The sequence below is a fragment of the Ruditapes philippinarum genome, unplaced genomic scaffold (genome assembly GCF_026571515.1).
Source record: "Ruditapes philippinarum isolate M1 unplaced genomic scaffold, ASM2657151v2 ctg2032_1_1_1_1, whole genome shotgun sequence".
NCBI lineage: Eukaryota > Metazoa > Mollusca > Bivalvia > Venerida > Veneridae > Ruditapes > Ruditapes philippinarum.
Genome location: NW_026861727.1, coordinates 220,358 through 239,245, shown reverse-complemented (window position 1 = coordinate 239,245; position 18,888 = coordinate 220,358). Strand labels below are relative to the sequence as shown.

General features: G+C 34.0%; 1 protein-coding gene across 1 annotated transcript; it reads left to right on the top strand.

Annotated features, from left to right (window-relative positions):
• The first annotated feature begins 237 nt into the window (after window positions 1-237).
• Window positions 238-8,975, top strand: LOC132716616 (cysteine-rich secretory protein 2-like). Its single transcript, XM_060699924.1, has 9 exons — window positions 238-357; window positions 691-894; window positions 2,360-2,450; window positions 3,087-3,223; window positions 3,959-4,044; window positions 4,556-4,638; window positions 5,598-5,696; window positions 6,919-7,041; window positions 8,379-8,975. Exons 1-9 carry the CDS (start codon window positions 238-240, stop codon window positions 8,516-8,518), a joined length of 1,083 nt encoding a protein of 360 aa, XP_060555907.1. The 3' UTR covers window positions 8,519-8,975.
• The last annotated feature ends 9,913 nt before the right edge of the window (window positions 8,976-18,888 follow it).

Below are 18,888 nucleotides of genomic sequence, written 5' to 3'. Positions count from 1 at the left end.
TTAGTTTGATAACGTTTAAAAAATAGTTTTAGAACATGTAAAATGCTTGTTTCCTGAAGAAAGAAGCAGTAAATGTAAAATAGTGTGTGTCATAAAGGCAGCAAAATGTAAACAAAGTTGTATTTTAACTTCCATACAAAGTACTGAGTCAGTATATGTCCTTACTGGCAAAAACCAACAGAAGAAGAAGTCAGGTCAGGTAAATTGCCAATGAGTCACTTGTTTGAAACTATAAAAATGACTTTGAGAACTAAAAAAGAACGCATTTCGTGGGCATATTGGCCTTCAACAGGAAAGAACAGAACGGAAAAGGAAATATGCAAAAACATTGATCACATAAGACAGTCATGGCGTTCTGTAATGCAACAGCATTTAACGTTAACTCTTTGCAATTAAAAGATTTTAAAGAAAAGACCCACGAGAATTTTAGAATTTTAATAGTACGATGCCCTTCAGAAGCATATAATTGATTGTTTATATTTTAATAGAACAGAGCGATGAAGATATAATTGTTTCACAGAACAAATTCTGTTTGAAATGCGTTAAATGGCTGCGGTCAAAGCTGCACGTGAAGAATTTGAAGCAAATTCTTGGCGACACCGGTGAACGACGTGATCTTATATGGAATGCTTTTTTTGTGGCTCATGGTAGAAGCTGTTATTATTAACAGTTTATATCATGTGGTGTTAGTTTTATTTTGTTAAGGTTATTGTTGGCGACGCCGGTGAGCGGCGTCGTCTCTTATGGAATGCTTTTATTTTGGCCTATGGAAGGAGCTGTTATTTTTCTTTTTCATATACAGGTGTGAGCGATGCAGAAATGAAAATTATACTTTCCGAGCATAACAAATACCGCAAGGATGTAAACCCGCCTGCAACAGATATGCTGATGATGGTAAAGTTTAGACCGTGTTCTTTCTTTCTTTCTTTCCTTCGTTCTTTCTTTTTTCTTTCCTTTTCTATCTTTTCTTACTATTTTCTTTCTTTATTTCTATCTTTTTTCTTTCTTTCTTTCTTTCTTTCTTTCTTTTCTTTCTTTCTTTCTTTCTTTCTTTCTTTCTTTCTTTCTTTTTGTCTTACTTTTTTCTTTCTTTCGTTCCTTCTTTTTTTCTCTCTTTTATCTTTTATTTCTTTTTTTATCCCTTTTCTTTCTTTCTTTCGTTCTTTCTTTTTCTTTCTTTTCTTTTTGTCCGTTCTTTCTTTATATTTTTCGTTCTTTCTTTCTTTTTTTCTCTCTTTCGTTTCTTCTTTTTTCTCTTTCTTTCTTTCGTCCTTTCTTTTTTTCTCTTTCTTCTTTTTTTCTTTCTTTCTTTTCTTTTCATTCCTTTCCTTTTATTTCTTCGTTCTTTCTTTCTTTTTGTCTTACTTTTTTTCTTTCTTTCGTTCCTTCTTTTTTTCTCTCTTTTATCTTTTATTTCTTTTTTATCCCCTTTCTTTCTTTCTTTCGTTCTTTCTTTTTCTTTCTTTTACTTTTTTTTTTCGTTCTTTCTTTATATCTTTTGTTCTTTCTTTCTTTTTTTTCTCTTTTCTTTTCTTCTTTTTTCTCTTTCTTCTTTCGTCCCTTTCTTTTTTTCTTTCTTTCTCTTTCCTTTCTTCTTTTTTTCTTTTTTCTTTCTTTCTTTCTTTCCTTCTTTCTTTCATTCTTTCTTTCTATCTTATTTTTTCTTTTTCTTCTTTTCATTTCTTTCTTTATTTTAATTTTGACAATTTATATTTCATATAAAGAAGATGAAACAAAATATAGAAAAAGTCGTAAAATGCTTATTAAACATAGCGAGATTGCCCAAACCATTTGTATATTTCTTTGTATGTTTGAATCTACATTGTTTGTATGCACGGATACATACAATAACATATCAATAAAACAAAAACGGAAACAAGCGATATCGGATGTCGGAGGGCTAAATGGCTAAATGCGATGTCGAAGGCCGGGAAACGATGTCAGGGGGAGGCAAACAAACAAACAAACAAACAAAGAGCGGTGTCGGAGGGCTAACAAGTGATGTCGTGTGGCAAAAAATTATGATGTATGTCAAAAAGGGATGACGTAGAGCAAAATGCGATAGCGGAGGGCAAAATGCGATGATTTATGTAAAAAAAGCGATGGCGTAGAGCAAAGAGCGATGTCATATAACAAAAAGCGATATCGGAAGGCAGAAGTGATGATGTTAGTCAAAAAAGGATGGGGTGGAGCAAAGAGCGATGACGAATGACAAAAAAGCGATGACTTTGGGTAAAAAGACTATATCGTTGGGTAAAAAGCGATGAGGTAGTGCAAAGAGCTATACCTTAGGACAATCACCGATATACGCTGGATAAATTATTAAATAGAAACACGTTATTCTTTATATTCATTTCAGACATGGGACGCTGAGGTCGCGCTGGTGGCTCAGGCCTGGGCAGAGACCTGCTCGTTTGGCCACGATGAAACTCAAAACAGAAATATTCCAGGTATGTTTGAATGCGTTTCTACTCTTGATAAGTAAAGCTTCGTACTTTTGCAAAGGTTATTTTTATTATTATTATTTTTTAAATTATTATTATCATTATCATTATTATTATTATTATTTTTTTTTTTTTATTATTGTTATTATTATTATTACTATTTTGTTAACGATGGTGACTCCGATTGATTGATTGATTGTTTGATTGATTGTTTGATTGATGGTTTGATTGATTGATTGATTGATTGATTGATCGATCGATCGATCGATCGATCGATCGATCGATTGATTGATTGATTGATCGATTGATCGATCGATCACCATAATTATATTGTGATTAGTGCTTAAACGGCTGTTTTATACTCAGTTGCAAAAGAAAGTGTGCATTGGTTACTTGGGAATACTTGTTTGAGCACAATATTGGTAAATTTGGTATCAAAATTTGTGGAGATATAGTGACTACACAGTGTTTTTTGTGTGTTTTTTTTCTAGTCACGTGCCAATCTAGATCTGTTGTATTTATCTCGTCTGCATAACCATATACACACTTTCTTTTGCAACCGAGTATTATACAATGTACGACTTTGCAATAAACATAAAGCGTAATGTAAATCTTGTGTCAATTCCTAAACCTATTCAACAGGGCGTTTATCTGCTGGACAGAATTTCGGGAAGGGATACAAGACCTGGGAAGCCGCTATTAAAGCTTGGAATGACGAGGTAAAGGATTTCACATACAATGGGAAAAACGCTTTTCACAAGGTTGGACACTACACACAGGTAATTATAAAACTAGTCTTTCACTTAATATCGATTTTCAATTTCATTCCATTTTTTTATTCCATATACCCATTTCGCTCATTTCATTCCGCTTACTTCCATCGTTACGTTCATTTCATTTCGCCTCGTTTCAATTGGTTTACTGTTGTCCGTTTAATTTCATTTTGTTTTATTCCATTTCAGTTGATTTTATTTTCGAGTGTGAAAAGGAGGTAACTTATTTTCGCGGATGAAAGGAATGGCAATTATGAGAACATTGCAATAAGCCCATCAGATCTTTATTATGTTTACAAAAAGAATATATGGTCTGAAATAATCGTGCAATAAGACATAAAATGGAACAGCTTCATTTTGTCTGAGTTCTGAATTTCTTAATTTTAAGCACGATCGCGATATCTTGTCGTATATGTGATTTGCGTTCGAACTAACCATTGTTTTTTGCAGACATAACATGATCGAGTCACCAAACAATGAAAAGTCTAATGTCTTGACGTGTGATTGAAATGATGTGCCTACAGCTCTTTGATTATTTCTCTTATGAAATGAAACGAACAGCTGACGCAAACTTTAAATATTGTTAAATAAGGGAGAAGATATTAGTAATAGATAAAATATAGCAGAAAAAATACAGGCTTACACAGAATATGGAAAAGGTTTTTTCCACACATTTTCCTGTCATAAAATAATCAATCCCTCATTTAAAGTGTATGCATGTATGTTTTAAAAATATTTCAGTTGGTATGGGCGACGTCGAGTAAAATAGGATGCGGTATGGCGGATTGCGGAGGAACTAACTTTCATGTCTGTAATTATTCACCGGCGTAAGTTCTTTTCAAATTAATTAAATAAATACAAATTATCACAAAAAGTCACTTATGTTACATTCTGAATAACACGATGAGTATTCTTCTATTATGTTCAGTTTCTGTGTGACGTGTGGTGGCTGGTTTGTGCCATTTGTGTTTTCGCCCCGCGACCCCGCCAAACGAAAAGTCAGTAATTAAAAAGTTAAAATGGCGGGGGCGCTGAGCGAAATTTAAGAAATAAAACAGCGAGGGTGCGGAGCGAAGTTTAATAAAATAGCGTTTTCGCCCCGCGACCCCGCTAAGCGAAAAGTCGATAATTAACAAGTTGAACAATCGGGACGAAAGTTTAACATATGTCATGACGTTGATTCTGTCTGACCAGACTCTATACTGTTAGCCTGTAAAAATTTTCATCTTGATATCCCCAAAATTGATAATGGTCAGTTCCAAAAAGAAAGTTGGAGAAGTCCATTTTAAAAATTCAGCAGATTATGGATTAAAAAAATAACATTTGCATCCATTTCAGAGGAAATTTTGATATCAACAAACCGTACACATCGGGAAAGAATTGCGGTGCATGCCAAGCCAAGTGCAATAACAAACTTTGTGGTAAGTCATCTTTCTTAATATCTAGAATTATTCTTCTAAGTATCATAGTAACTATACTGGCGTTGAAGACATAATGAGCGAGGATTTTATTTAAGATTTATTTTTAAGATGCTTTAAACCGTTTGATGTAAGTCTTTACCAATAACTTGTGAGCAAAGTTTCAGATCATTCGCTCACTCCGTTTTGCTAGAATAATCATTTTTTAGAATGCAAAATGATCTAAAATTGAAGAGCGTGCAAACGATTTTTTAATAAAAATCAGACTGAAAATGCACTTATCATTAATTTTCAATTTAATTCTGTGAATATATTTCTTTATTATCTTTTCTCATACTTTTGTGGTTTAATTGCCTGAGTCGACCTATGTTAGATACATTGTATTGCAATTTTATGCTTGTATAGATGTCTGAATATCAGTGATGTCCTTTTAAGTGTTATAAAGTCAAAATATACGTATGTCTTAAATGACTTTGATTCCGTACCTTAATTATATATGCACTAGACAAAAAAATATTGTTTATGTTTGCGAATAAATAAAAGTTTAAGTTATTTACTGATAAATTGAGTCGCGAATTCATGCCAAGTAGAAGAAAACATGTAAAATTTATTTACATATTTTGACCTTTTTGAGGGGTGTAAGTTATGTAGATTATAAGTAACATAGATGGCAATGTGCAAATTACTTTCTTTGTTCACTAAAAACTTCACGTCATATAGTTTTCTTTTGGACACATTTTCAATCTTTTCATGAAAATTTATTGAAACTGGAGGCATGCTGCTTTAACATCTAACCTGATATAAACATTATTTAACACATATTCGACTCATCAAGAAAATTGAAAAAAAAATGAGACATAATAGACTTTTAATGTTTGACGGTACGTAAAATGTATGCTGTATTTGCCCTATGCATAAAACATGCCTATCAAATGATAATAATTATAGTATAATTCTTACAGATTGCGGAAAAAAGGTTTGTGAGAATGGCGGAGTCCTTGATACAAACACGTGCAATTGCAAGTGTAAACAATCTTTTCATATTGGAGATATTTGTCAACGTATGTATTCAAAACTAGTTATCTTTGGAGATTTGCCTGTTACTAAAAATACATGTACTTAAAACGTTATAGATTTCTGATTTTATGCTAAACTTACGCGTTTCTTTGAATCTTTATTATCGGTGATATATTATGAACAGTGAAAAATGGATCTAATATGTGGACGCTTATTAATTCCCACAAAACACTTCCAAAATTCATTGAAGATGACATAAGGATATACTCTATATTTATTCTTTCATGCACTAACGAACAAAAAAAAATGACAGAAAAGATTACACTAAACAGGGACTAGTTACGACATAACCTCGTATGAATACATTATACAATCTCATCACAGTGATTTGATTGGTCATGTGCAGGCAAAATCAAGGGGGACCACTGCGTAGGAATTTGAATATGTTAATAAGCGTCTAATACCGGTTTCAGGCTTACCGTTCGCAAAGGGTTCCAGGCTCCTTCTTTTCCTATATCTGTTTTAGCAGGACCACGATCAGGGGCGTTTATAAGGAATAACTTTCGTCAAAATTATAATACGTGTTTTGTACTATGATCATAGCAAACTTTGTACTGAAAATCATGTTTGAAGAAGTGGTTACCTTTTGGAGCCAGATCCCCTTTAATCCATATCATATCCGTTACATAGATTTGTCTGTTTCACATAAAAATGCACGATTCTGGTTAAGTTCTTAATTCGGTGAATGAAAATTTTCACTATTTTCTACGTTAAGTTTAATAATCGAGTAAGACTAGTGGAATGGTCACTTTATTGAGATTTGACCATAAAATTTATGGCACACTTAAAATACGATAAACAACCTTGTATTAAACCAATAAGAGGGCGTTTGTGGAACATGAAATAAAATATTCAAATAAAGTTCGAATAGATATTTTCAAGACTACATGTACATGTAAGAAGCTGTTTATTTTTTGGAGAACGCACAAATGCATGCGTGCGCATCACTCATCATTCTACATCACGTGATCTCATCACGTGCACAGAGAACACACATATCCACATTTAACCTAAGAAATATTATACTAGTATATAATAATACACTTGCCTGTGGAGCTCGTGTTATTCTCCTATTTTCTGTCACTTTCTTCCACGTGGGAGATTAACTTTATTCAAATATATATCATAGTCGTTAGTCCTGTTGGTCATTTTCACTTTATGTGTGCATGTGCAAGTTATTAAATTACAGTCTTCAATATGTTTCAGTTGATTGTCGGAACGTTACAGAACCTTACCAGTGCGGAACCGGTTCCTATGACGCAAATGGATGTGTGACTTACAGCACAACCGTTCCATTCGACTGTCCGAAAACGTGTCATGTTTGTCCGAGTTAGTATTTATATTTATATCCTGTTCCACAAAGGATAAACAATGATTTCAAGCCCGATGTAGCTTTATGTTCTTTAAACACGACTATAACGCGTTGAATTCGCTCTGCTTTAAGGTTCCTATCGCACTAAAATTGTGAAGGTCTTATGGCGACTTTCAGCTTTACTGGTAGAGGAAGATCTTAGGCCCCTCTCCTTGCGTCCTTTCAGGCATGAATAGGCACCTGAGTAAAACCACTGACGTTCCGTGAGCTAGCTGGATAGCTTCTTCACAGTCTCTGCCGGGGGTTTGAACCCACAGCGGTTAGGAGCATGTGGTGTGAAGTCAACGACTTAAACCACTAAGCCACGGACGTAGGAGTTTGCTTAGATTTTATTAATTCACTAAATTGATAGTTCAATATACAAAGATGCAACAGTGTATGGCTGGATTAGAAAAAAAAAACAGCAAAAAATTGAGCTGCAAAAATGCGGCTACTTGTAAAGTCTTAAATTGTGCAAGGAAATCAAAAGAACTAAAGTTAAAAAAGGTATAAAATAAGAGTAAAATGAAAGGAGATTGAATTGAATTTAATTGAATGTCTTTAGACCGGGCGGTCAAGGATAACCTACGAAAGTGCAAGCACTTATTGTCAGTAGGGTCCTTACCTCAGCAGACTCCATAGACAGTTATGATATACAAGGGAATCCGGGAACCAGTCCCTAGCTCTTAATGAGATAGGTGTGTAGGAATACAAATACATTGAATTGTACATTGAATTGTTCTTAATGTGAATAACTACTAAAAATATGTACTAATATTTGATTTTTTTTCACAACAAGGAATGCAACTGTTACGAGAAACTTAAATGGCTTTAGCCGACATTTCCATTTTGATTTTACTTTAAGTACTCGTATTTTGCATTATGGAATTTCATCATGAAACGATAACGTAGGTCTTGTTTAATGGGCATTAGCCCACAGGGGAAGTAACTTTTGTTAGATCGTATCCATATTAACTACAGTTATCCCTCCTTTTTATACTTAAACTTTGAGAAATATTTAGATGTCTTATGTTCCGAAACAAGGATGATGATGATGATGGGGATGATGAATCTGATGATGATGGTGATGATGATGGTGGTGATTGATGATGGTGATGATGATGATGATGATAATGATGATGATGTATTATTGTTGTAACAATTATAATATGAAGAAAAGAAAATGATAAAGTGAATGAATGAATGAATGAATGAATGAATGAATGAATGAATGAATGAATGAATGAAGGAACGAACGAACGAACGAACGAATAAATGGATTCCGCAATAACCCCATTTCAATGTATTTTTTCAGCTGGTGGATATAACTACACCGAGGGCACATATGTGTTCGGAAACAATGGCGGAATGCTGAACACTTCAAGCTACCAACTTCACCTCGCTGCATTATTTGTGCTTGGACTCTATCTTAGAAAATACAGTCTACAATTCTAATTTAAATGGATTTTATTTTTCATTTAAAAACAAACAACAACAATAATTTTGTTTAATTAATTGATCGGACTTTTGTCATTTTTAAATTCATTTCACATTGTTTCTTACTTTAAGTATTCATTTTAAACCCTAAACCCGCTAAAGATCTTAATGGACTCGTCAATTTTTCATTCTTGACAAGGCCATTCATCATTTTCAGGGATATTTCAAATATATACTGACGAAATAGCGAACAGTGCAGGCCAGGATCAGGCGGGACTAGGGGTTAAATCAGTGCATGAATTAAACAGTTAAACAGAGCAAATAGCCGAGTAAAATATTGTCAAGTGTAGAAACAAAAGTGTTTATAATTATAGTGACACGTGTTACAATATGCAATATGAATATATTTCTTACAAAATAAATTAATGAATCAACACCCGGCTCTATGGGCCTATAAATCACCTTAAAAATTAAAATATGCATCTGTATAGTTGTTGTTATTTGTTTGTTTGTTTGTGTGTTGTTTTGGTTTTTTTTTTAATTTTTTTTATTGTTTTTCATTTATTTTTTTTTTTTTTTTTTTTTTTCTTTTTTTTAATAAAACATCAAATGCTAGGGCTATAACTGATCCAGTTAAAAACAGGGTAGAATTTTCATGTTTTGTTATACTGTGCAAATTACAATCAAAATTTTACCTGGATTTTGAAAAGTTATACGTGTCTTAAAGACACATTATGCCTCGGAAACGAATAATTTTTCCCTTGTTTAAAAAGAACAATGAGCTTTGAAATGTTTAAACAATGGTTTTAGAACATATAAGATGTTTATTACCTTAGGAAAGAAGGCCTGAATGTAAAAGTATTTGTCATTAAAGTAGCGGACTGTAAACAAAAAAGTATTTTGACAACCATGCAAAATACTAAATTTCTATAACTGCACTAATTCGCGGAAGGCAACAGAAACAAAATTTTATGCAGGTTATTACCCAGTGAGTAACAACAGGACACCAAAATTAAAAAGCTTTTGAGGAATAAAAAATGCAATCCTGAGTCATAATGGGCCTTTAAGCTAAAGATATATTTTGTTATTCAAACGAGTTGGTCTGTTATGGAAGGAACTCTATAGTGAAATCAATTATTATTTTGATAGTACATGTACTAGTATTTAGTTTCAGACATAAAACAAACTACGAAAGAATATATATGGATGCTGCTGGCAAGTGCAAGATACATGATTCCATATAACATAATAATATTTATATAGCAGACAAAAATATATCCTTGAACAATATACATGTATTATTAATAATCTTATAATATTGTGAGTTTGTAACGTCGCTTTTCATTGGCCAACCGTGACTGTATAGTTTTATATACACGGCAGCTGTCAATTCATGAAGAAATCTCACTTCTTGCAGCATTATTAGTTCGAGACAAGTTATATGGCCGTATATAAACTGTTGTTTGCAATATAACCCTCGCCTGGCGGCTCGGTCTATATTTACGAACAACCGTTTATATAGGGCCATATAACCTGTCAAAAATCTTTATATCTATACTAAATAACAAAATATTTTTATAATTGGTCATATAAATCTACAGTCTTGCATATCAGACTGGCGCTTCCGTTAGTTTTACCCATGCCTCAAAATTCATCTGGCAAGATTAAACAGAAGCGATGTGTGCGTTTTTATTTGTCTCGTGCGCAAAAGAAACTAAGTCGTGTGCACGAGTTACTAAGTGGTGCGCATGAGATAATTAATTGGTGCGTACTTGATAATATCTTGTGCGAACAAGATAATTAAGTGGTGCGCACGAGTAACTAAGTGGTGCGCACGAGTTACTAAGTAGTGCGCACGAGATAATTAAGTGGTGCGCACGACATAATTAACCAATCAGATGACACTTTATATATGAATTTTCTTAGTTAACTAGAAATGTTCCGTAGAACAATAATGCCCCTAATTCACCTGACTGTCACAATTGCATATACACAGTTGAAAAAAATCACTTTAACATTGACCTTTGATCATTTTACCTCATAATCAGTAGTGGTCATCTACTTGCTTTGACCAATATTCCTAACAGGTAACAATGGCTTATTCATTTTCGAGTGATTGATTCGTCATGGATTTTACATTACATGACTCTGTGACCTTTACCTTTGACCTAATGACATTGAAATCAATATGGTTTTCTACAGGCCACTAAGATACTAAGGGCAATGTCTCTATCAAGTAACTAAACGCATGGCTTATTCCTTCTCAAGTTATTGATTGGACAATGATTTTACCTTAATCGTCATTGTGACACTGATTTTTGACCCAATGACCTCATAATCATTAAGTGCCATCTACTGATCAGGTGAAATGTCTATACTAGGTGATAAAAAATCATGGCTTATTCTATCTCAAGTTATTCATCATTAGACAAGGATTTTACATGAAGCGTCATGGTTACCTTAAACTTTGACCTTATGACCTCAAGCATCGATAGAGATCATCTACTGGCCATGGGCTATGTCCCTACCAAATGAAATAAACAAGGGCTTATTCCTTCTCCAGTTATCGTAAGACCGTCAGTACGTACGTACTGACTAACCCTATCACAGGATGGTCCCCATAAAGGACCATAATTTAGTCAACATTAATGTCTGATTTATGGACCTTTCATAGTGACCTCTTATATGATCTTAACGACCTGTATAAAGTTTCGAGTGAATACCTTCAGTAGTTTCAAAGATTGAAGTTCATATATATATAGTAGAATCTAATTAGTTATTTATCTCGTGCGCAATACTTCATCATCTCGTTCGCACCCACATAGTAACTCGTGAACACGGCTTAATTATCTCGTGTACACGACACAGTAACTCCTGCGCAGGACTCGTAACTCGTGCGCACGACATAGTATCTCGTGCCCATGACTTAATTATCTCGTACACACGACTTAATAACTCGTATATATAAATAAACGAGATACACGAGATAAATAAAAAAAAACACACACGTGTCACCCCTGTGCCACCGTGCATTCTAGATCACTTTTCAGCAGCTTTTTATAGGAAAATCCAAATGATACATTTTTTTCCATAGTAATTGTAAACAATCAATAGGTGGTGACAGGATAACGATATACTCGAGTCGATAATATGCCGTGTTTTCCCTTATGTCTTTTTTCACCCCTTACCGGCCTTGTCGTATTTTTTCAGTGTGAAATTATTTTATTTTATGAGTTTTATTATCATTTTTAAGCGATCATTAAGTATATCAACATGACAGCCAGGGTTATATTTATGCAGACGACAGTCAATTTATTTTAGAGAACGCCGCAAAAAATATAACAAACAAACGATCACAGAAAGACCCGTTCTACTGAACTTTTTTTCTGTTTTGAAAGATTATGTATTGAGAGAAACATGTTTTTGCCAAAGTAAACGAATGATAAATTAATTTGGTTGACTCTATAAAAAAATTATATGCTACGAGAAAAAAAATCTGGTAATACCTCGATCGCAACTACTCGGTACTTTCCGTCAAACTTCGGATTATGAATCGTCGAGGTAGTTCGAATGGTTATAGTACACGACGTTGAGAAGGCACGGGGCATCGGCAGATGATTTAAGATCCAATGCAACGTGTAAGACGGCAAGTTCGCATACTCTCTACGTTTTAGTTTGTATGAAGTCAGCTGCCATAACTCCATCATAATTCATTGAACCATAAAAAGCCGATGATATGCACAACTAGACTTGGTACTGATCATTCCTGTACTGTAAAGTTTTGATGAAATTGCGACAGTAAATTTTGAGAAATAGTCCGGACAAGCTTTTGTGTATCTGGCAACACACAAGAAAAAACAACTTTTTCATTAAAGGGCCATAACTCGGCCAAAAATTATTCGTCCGAAAAACCTGTGTAATATGCGCAATGACTTGAGCTGCAAATCAATTCTGTAATGTTTCATTCAAATTGCATTAGTGGTATTGGAGTAGTCCGAACAAACTTTAAAAATTATTAAAGGGTCATAACACGGACAAAAATCATTGAACCGGAAAATGCTTACGACATGCACAACTAGACTTGATACTGACCATTTCTGTAAAGTTTGGATGAAATTGCACCAGTAGTTTATAAGGAGAAGCACGGACAAGTGTTGTGACGGACGGACAGACAAACGGACGGACAGACAGACGACGGACAAGTGATCCCTGTATGTCGCCACTACTCCGTAAAGGCGACACAAAAAGCAAGACTTTATTTATAATATATATATAGTAATATATAAGATGCTAAGCATGTGGAAGCAAGCAGCGTTGAATATGAAATTGTTTGTCATAAAATTAGTAAAACGTCATCAAAGTGTTATTTTGTCCTCTGTACTATAATGATATATTTTGTTGTTGTTTTTTTATCTTTTAGAAAAATAAAAGCAATAACAATTATTTGGTGTTCAAGCAGCATGCCTCCAGATTCATGCTATTTTTCATGAAAAATTTGGAAATTTGTTTAACTGAATAATATCGTCAAGAAACCCAAAAAAGAAGCAATTTACACATTATCACTGGCACTTAAAGGGAGACACAGGCAAAATTTTCATTTCTTAGTATAGAGTTTTTCAGTCATTATTCTGTAAATGCCCTCAAAATGAATATATTAGACAGTCAAAGGAACAAAACTTTTCATATAAAGAATAAAATTGTGGTCTCCTAACTTGACCCGCGTGGGTTAGGTTAGAGCGCTAGGATTTCACAATAATTGCCAAAGTGAACTCTGGAAACGTTAAAGAACATGTCAAATGAATGACTTAGACTTGATTCAATCATACAATATCCATAATATCTGTTATTGTAACTTCAAGGGTTTGAATAAGTCATGTGACTTGTTTTAAAACTATTGGTGATTCTATTCGGGTCTAAATTTTGTTCAACATATAATATTTACGCTTCAAACCCAAAATATTTAGAATTTAAACAGAAATTCATGCTGAAACTTCAAGAAATGTCATTTTAGCGTGATTTGAGTACATAAGATCATTTAATATTTTTGTCATTATTTTGTCTGAATATCCCTTTAAAGCCCATGTAAATTAACAAAAAAAAAAGAGAGAAAATATGCTAAAATAGCCCCTAATGCGTTAGCATTAGAAATTTAGTTACAAATACTGAAAAATCAGCCATTCATTGCACTAAACATGTTAATAATTACTTGAATCTGGAATATTTTTACTTTTCCTAAAATCTAAGTACATTTTCTCAAGTTTGATTTTATTGAAATATTTCGACTGCTATGGAGGCATGTAGTTTTAAGGAAGTTTATTATTGTCAACCGAACAAAGAAAGTAATTTTCAAATTGCAAACAATGTTTACAAATTTTGAAAATTCCCGAAGAATAGGTCAGAATATGCAGAAATAGTCCATACTGTGTTAGTCACGCAGTAGAAATTTGGAAAGAAATACTACAAATTTTAAAAATATCACCAAAAATAGATCATAATAGCCAAAAATAGGACATACTGTGTTGGTAACGCAGTAGAAATATGGTACGAAATACCGCAAAATCAGTCAATATATCATAATTATATCATGCAAATGTTTCCTTGAATTGTAAATATTTTCTACTTTTCTTAAAATCTTAATACATTTTGCTGAATGTTGATTTTCTTAAAATATTTTCACTCACCTTTGAGACATATGCACATTTCATGTGCAATGCAATAATTAGTGCTCCATGATTAAACAGTAAAGATTTTTATGCACATGTGATGAACGGATGCTTACCTTTTCAAGACTTTTCCATTATTTATCTGATTCTAATTTCACCACAAGAACATCAACAAAAAGCTATTGAAAATTTCATTTTACATCTCCATGTTTTAAATGACAAAAGATGAGGTGTTCCGAATGACATTTTTTCAATGTACGACGTCGCAGGCTTTACTGAACACCATTATATGTCTAGCGTCTACAAACTGATCATAGAAAGTAAATATGTGCATTTTGTACAGATTAGCAGTGATATTAGTGTAGTATGTTTGTTTAATGAATAACTATCTAAATAGATACATGAAAATGGCCGGTCGTTACATCATACAGGTATTCTAAACTCGCTAATCATAAATGTAAATTAGATTTTAGAGACTATAGATGGTCTCTTTTCGATATCATCAAAGGTTATCTGGGTGAGCAATAAAACAGTTTACAATGTACATAAAATCGTTGTTACCATTTCGTGAAAAGACACGAAAAGTGGACGCTCCGCCGCTTTACAACGAATAGAGACCAAAATACTATGCTGTCACTTGTAACCAATTTCCCACCCCTAGTCTACGGAATGCCGTTAGGGCCATCGCCTATGAATGTGTTGATCTGAAACGCGATAGTCGATAGTACGATGGTGAAAACGCGAAATCACGAAACTACGATGGTGAAAACGCGAAAGCACGATGATGAAAACGCGATAGTACGATGATGAAATCGCGACAGTACGATACAACGATGATGAAAACGCGATAAACTATCGTGTTTTCACCATCGTACTGTTGCGTTTTCACCATCGTAGTTTCGTGATTTCGTGTTTTCATCATCGTACTGTCGAGTATCGCGTTTCATATCAAACCATTCATAGGCGATGGCCCTAACGGCATTCCGGAATGCCGTTAGGGCCATCGCCTATGAATGTGTTAATCTGAAACGCGATAGTCGATAGTACGATGGTGAAAACACGAAATCACGAAACTACGATGGTGAAAACGTTGATAGTACGATGATGAAAACGCGAAAGTACGATGATGAAATCACGACAGTACGATGGTGAAAACGCGATAGTACGATGATGAAAACACGACAGTACGATGATGAAAAACGCGATAGTACGATGGTGAAAACGCGATAGTACGATGGTGAAAACGCGATAGTACGATGATGAAAACACGACAGTACGATGATGAAAACGCGAAATCACGATGGTGAAAACGCGACAGTACGATGGTGAAAACACGATAGTTTATCGCGCTTTCATCATCGTAGTATCGTACAATCGCGTTTTCATCATCGTACTTTCGCGTTTTCATCATCGTGCTTTCGCATTTTCACCATCGTAGTTTCGTGATTTCGCGTTTTCACCATCGTACTATCGACTATCGCGTTTCAGATCAACACATTCATAGGCAATGGCCCTAACGGCATTCCGTACTAGTCTGGCGGACATAGCAGGAAAAATTAACAGTGTGTTTGACTTCTAACTGTCCCCGCATTGCCATGTCAATGCAGTTTGTTTTTTACTTTCGCGCCAAGAAAAAATACCCGCCGTGCACATTGCATAATTCAAGTGCGGCGGAGGAATGAGCGGGATTTTTATATATATTATTACCATATGACTGTTCAGCACAAGGCAATGATTTTGATCAACAGTTTTGGTGATCCTTCAGTCAAAGTCTGCTCTTTTCGTCAAAACTATGGTGGCTGATTTTTGCCATTCTTGATTTTGCCCCGCGACCCCGCCAAACCAAAAGTCGACAATTAACAAGTAAAAATGGCGAGTCGCGGGGAGAAGACAAGAATGTCACAAATCGGCCACCATACAAAACACTAAACAGATCGATTGTATAAGGTTAGATAATGACATATTTATTTATGAAAAGATAACTAGCCGGAACTATTTCTACATTGTTATTTTTGTAATTACGATGTATTTTGAATATTTAAAAAAAACGTTCCGAATGTTTGTTATGTTGATTCCGTTTGTCAGCGCTCTTTTCAGATGTTTTAAAGGGGCTTCACGGAGATTTTTTTATATGACAAAAGCTAATTTTTCGAGATCTTTTTACCTTTTGAGGTGGGTTCATAACCTCAGATCCCCTTTCAAAATTCCATTTTATTTAGTTCCGCCCATTGTTTTCTCGTTTAGGACACACGCATTCTTTTACTTGGGGACCATACGCCGCTTTTCATGAAATGGCACTACTGTGTCACATTGAAGGTTCCATGGTAATCGCCGTATGAACACATCTGCGGATGTCTCTAAATTCAAATTTTCACCATTTTACGTGTTTAAATATTGAATTCTGCTTAAGCCGGTGCTAGGGGACGTGGATGGTAACTTTCACTTTCCAGTACCTTCAATGAACAGGCTCAATCAAACCGAGCCTGCAACATTTTCAATCTTGTCGTGTTGGGCTTTCTTTAGGGATTCTGTATTTCTCTATTTTATAGCAATAACCTGTGTGCAAAATTTAATTTCATTACCTCACTCCGTTTTTACGAGAATAATCATAATTATTGTGTAAAATTAGCTAAAATTAAAATAGTTTAAACTCTTCTAGTTCAAATTGGGCTAAGATTCGGACTTACTATCGATTTTCAACTTAATGCTGGGCATACTTTATTATCATCTTTTCGCATATTTTTCAGTTTTAAGTGCCCAAGTTGATCTAAGTAAAATTTTAAGATTTTATATTTTTAAGATTTTGGACCTTTGTAATTTCTCACAAAGTTGTGCCCCTTTAATGCCCTTTTTTCAGCCGGGCGATTCCTCACCAACTTCTGACTTGAATTCATCAACATTTACTAGGAATCTTCACTACAAGGAGATGCGAAAATCAGCAGATTTTTCTGGTTCATTATACATACTATATAATATATTTAAATATAAAAAAATTGGAGCTTTTCTGATCCATGTGCATATTGTTTAATATATTCAAATATAGTAAATTTGGTGCTTTTCTGGTCCATTACACAGACACTTGGGGTTTGGAGCTCAAAACGCCTTTAAAATCCAAATAAAATGCATATTTGTCAATCCCAGCACATGTACTGATCATATATATCAAAAAAACTTAATATAAGCCGTTTTGAAAAAAAATCATATTTCAACATCTATAATAATTATAGATGTTGAAATATACATCAAGTAGTCAGCACATTTTTGCAAATTTTGATATCAAATGTGCCAATATTAATGCTAAGTATTCACATTTTTCTTTAACCAAGTACATCACTTATTTTTGCAGCTCAACATATTTTCTTTCTAAAATTCGTTATAATTTAGGTATAAATTCAAGTAGGTAAATAAAAAGTTTTTCTCAAAAAAAAGGAAGAAAACAAAGAAAAATAAGAAAAAAAGAAAAAAAGAGACAAAGTGTCTGGAAAAGCTTTGCACATTTTACTAGTGCACGCTTGCACGTGCTGCCATCTTTCATTATTGCAAGCATATTTTCATACTCAACAAATACTCGCGTTTTTTGTGTAGTAGTTGATTTGTGCTATGACGTATTTTAGCTCCGCTGGTGGCCACAGGCGATATAACACGAAAACATGACAAAGTCACATCGTAACTTGACGTGGCACAACTCAGCCACCATAGGTTTTAACTGTGAATAGTCAAGTCAGGATGTCAGTGATATGATACACAACTTATTTATATAATCTCATATAATCCCGATAATCTGTAGAAATAACAACAACAGATACATAGTGGATAATCTACAAATTTACTTCATAATTTCTAAAAGTGAAAATTTATTACAAATTTTAAATTTTAAAGATTCTGACATGTAATTGCCGATCTATTTTCAAATGAATTATTCCAGATGGAATTAAGTGCCGTTTAAAACATACTATTTAAAATGTTGTGAGCACGATCTTTTTTCAAATGAATTATTCCAGGTGGAATAAAGTGTCAGTATTTGATAAGTTTAAAACATACTATTTAAAATGATGTGAGCACGATTTAAGCACGTGCCCTTCGTGTTGGAAGCGCAACATGGCCTCGGCTCAAACTGGAAATTCGACGACGACGACAACAACAACAACAGCTAACGTTTCAGGGTATTGAAAACAATTCCTCTAATTATAGAATAATATATTGTCACGCAAAATATTTTGAATTACGTCTTACAAACGCAAAATTCATAAAAAACAAATCTCGTGGCGTAAATTAAATCTCAGATAACTTAATTATTAAAATGAGAAAGTTTTTCTACCCCCCCCCCCCCAAAAAAAAAAAAAAAAAAAAAAAAAACGTTTTAGATGTAAGTTTCTAAAATATGATTTTTTTTATATATAAAACTTTAGTTTAAGCACGGGTTTACATTACAGTAATTAAGATCCGTGGTCAAGCGCTTGTCCTTAAAATTAATTTAGCCCCGTGATCATATACACTCCATAATCACCGTCAATTTTATTACTTTAACTTTACAGAATTGCAAATATACAGGCCTTGCTTATTTTCGGATGCTGGTATTCGGCACGCGCTTTTGCGGTACTTTGAAGTCGAACATCAAAGACTTTCGAAATAACCAATCGCTGATCAGTTTCTCTCGAGATAATTTGCATATCAAAGTCCGCGCGCTTTCATTAGCGAATTGCGCATGCGTTAGTACTACGACAC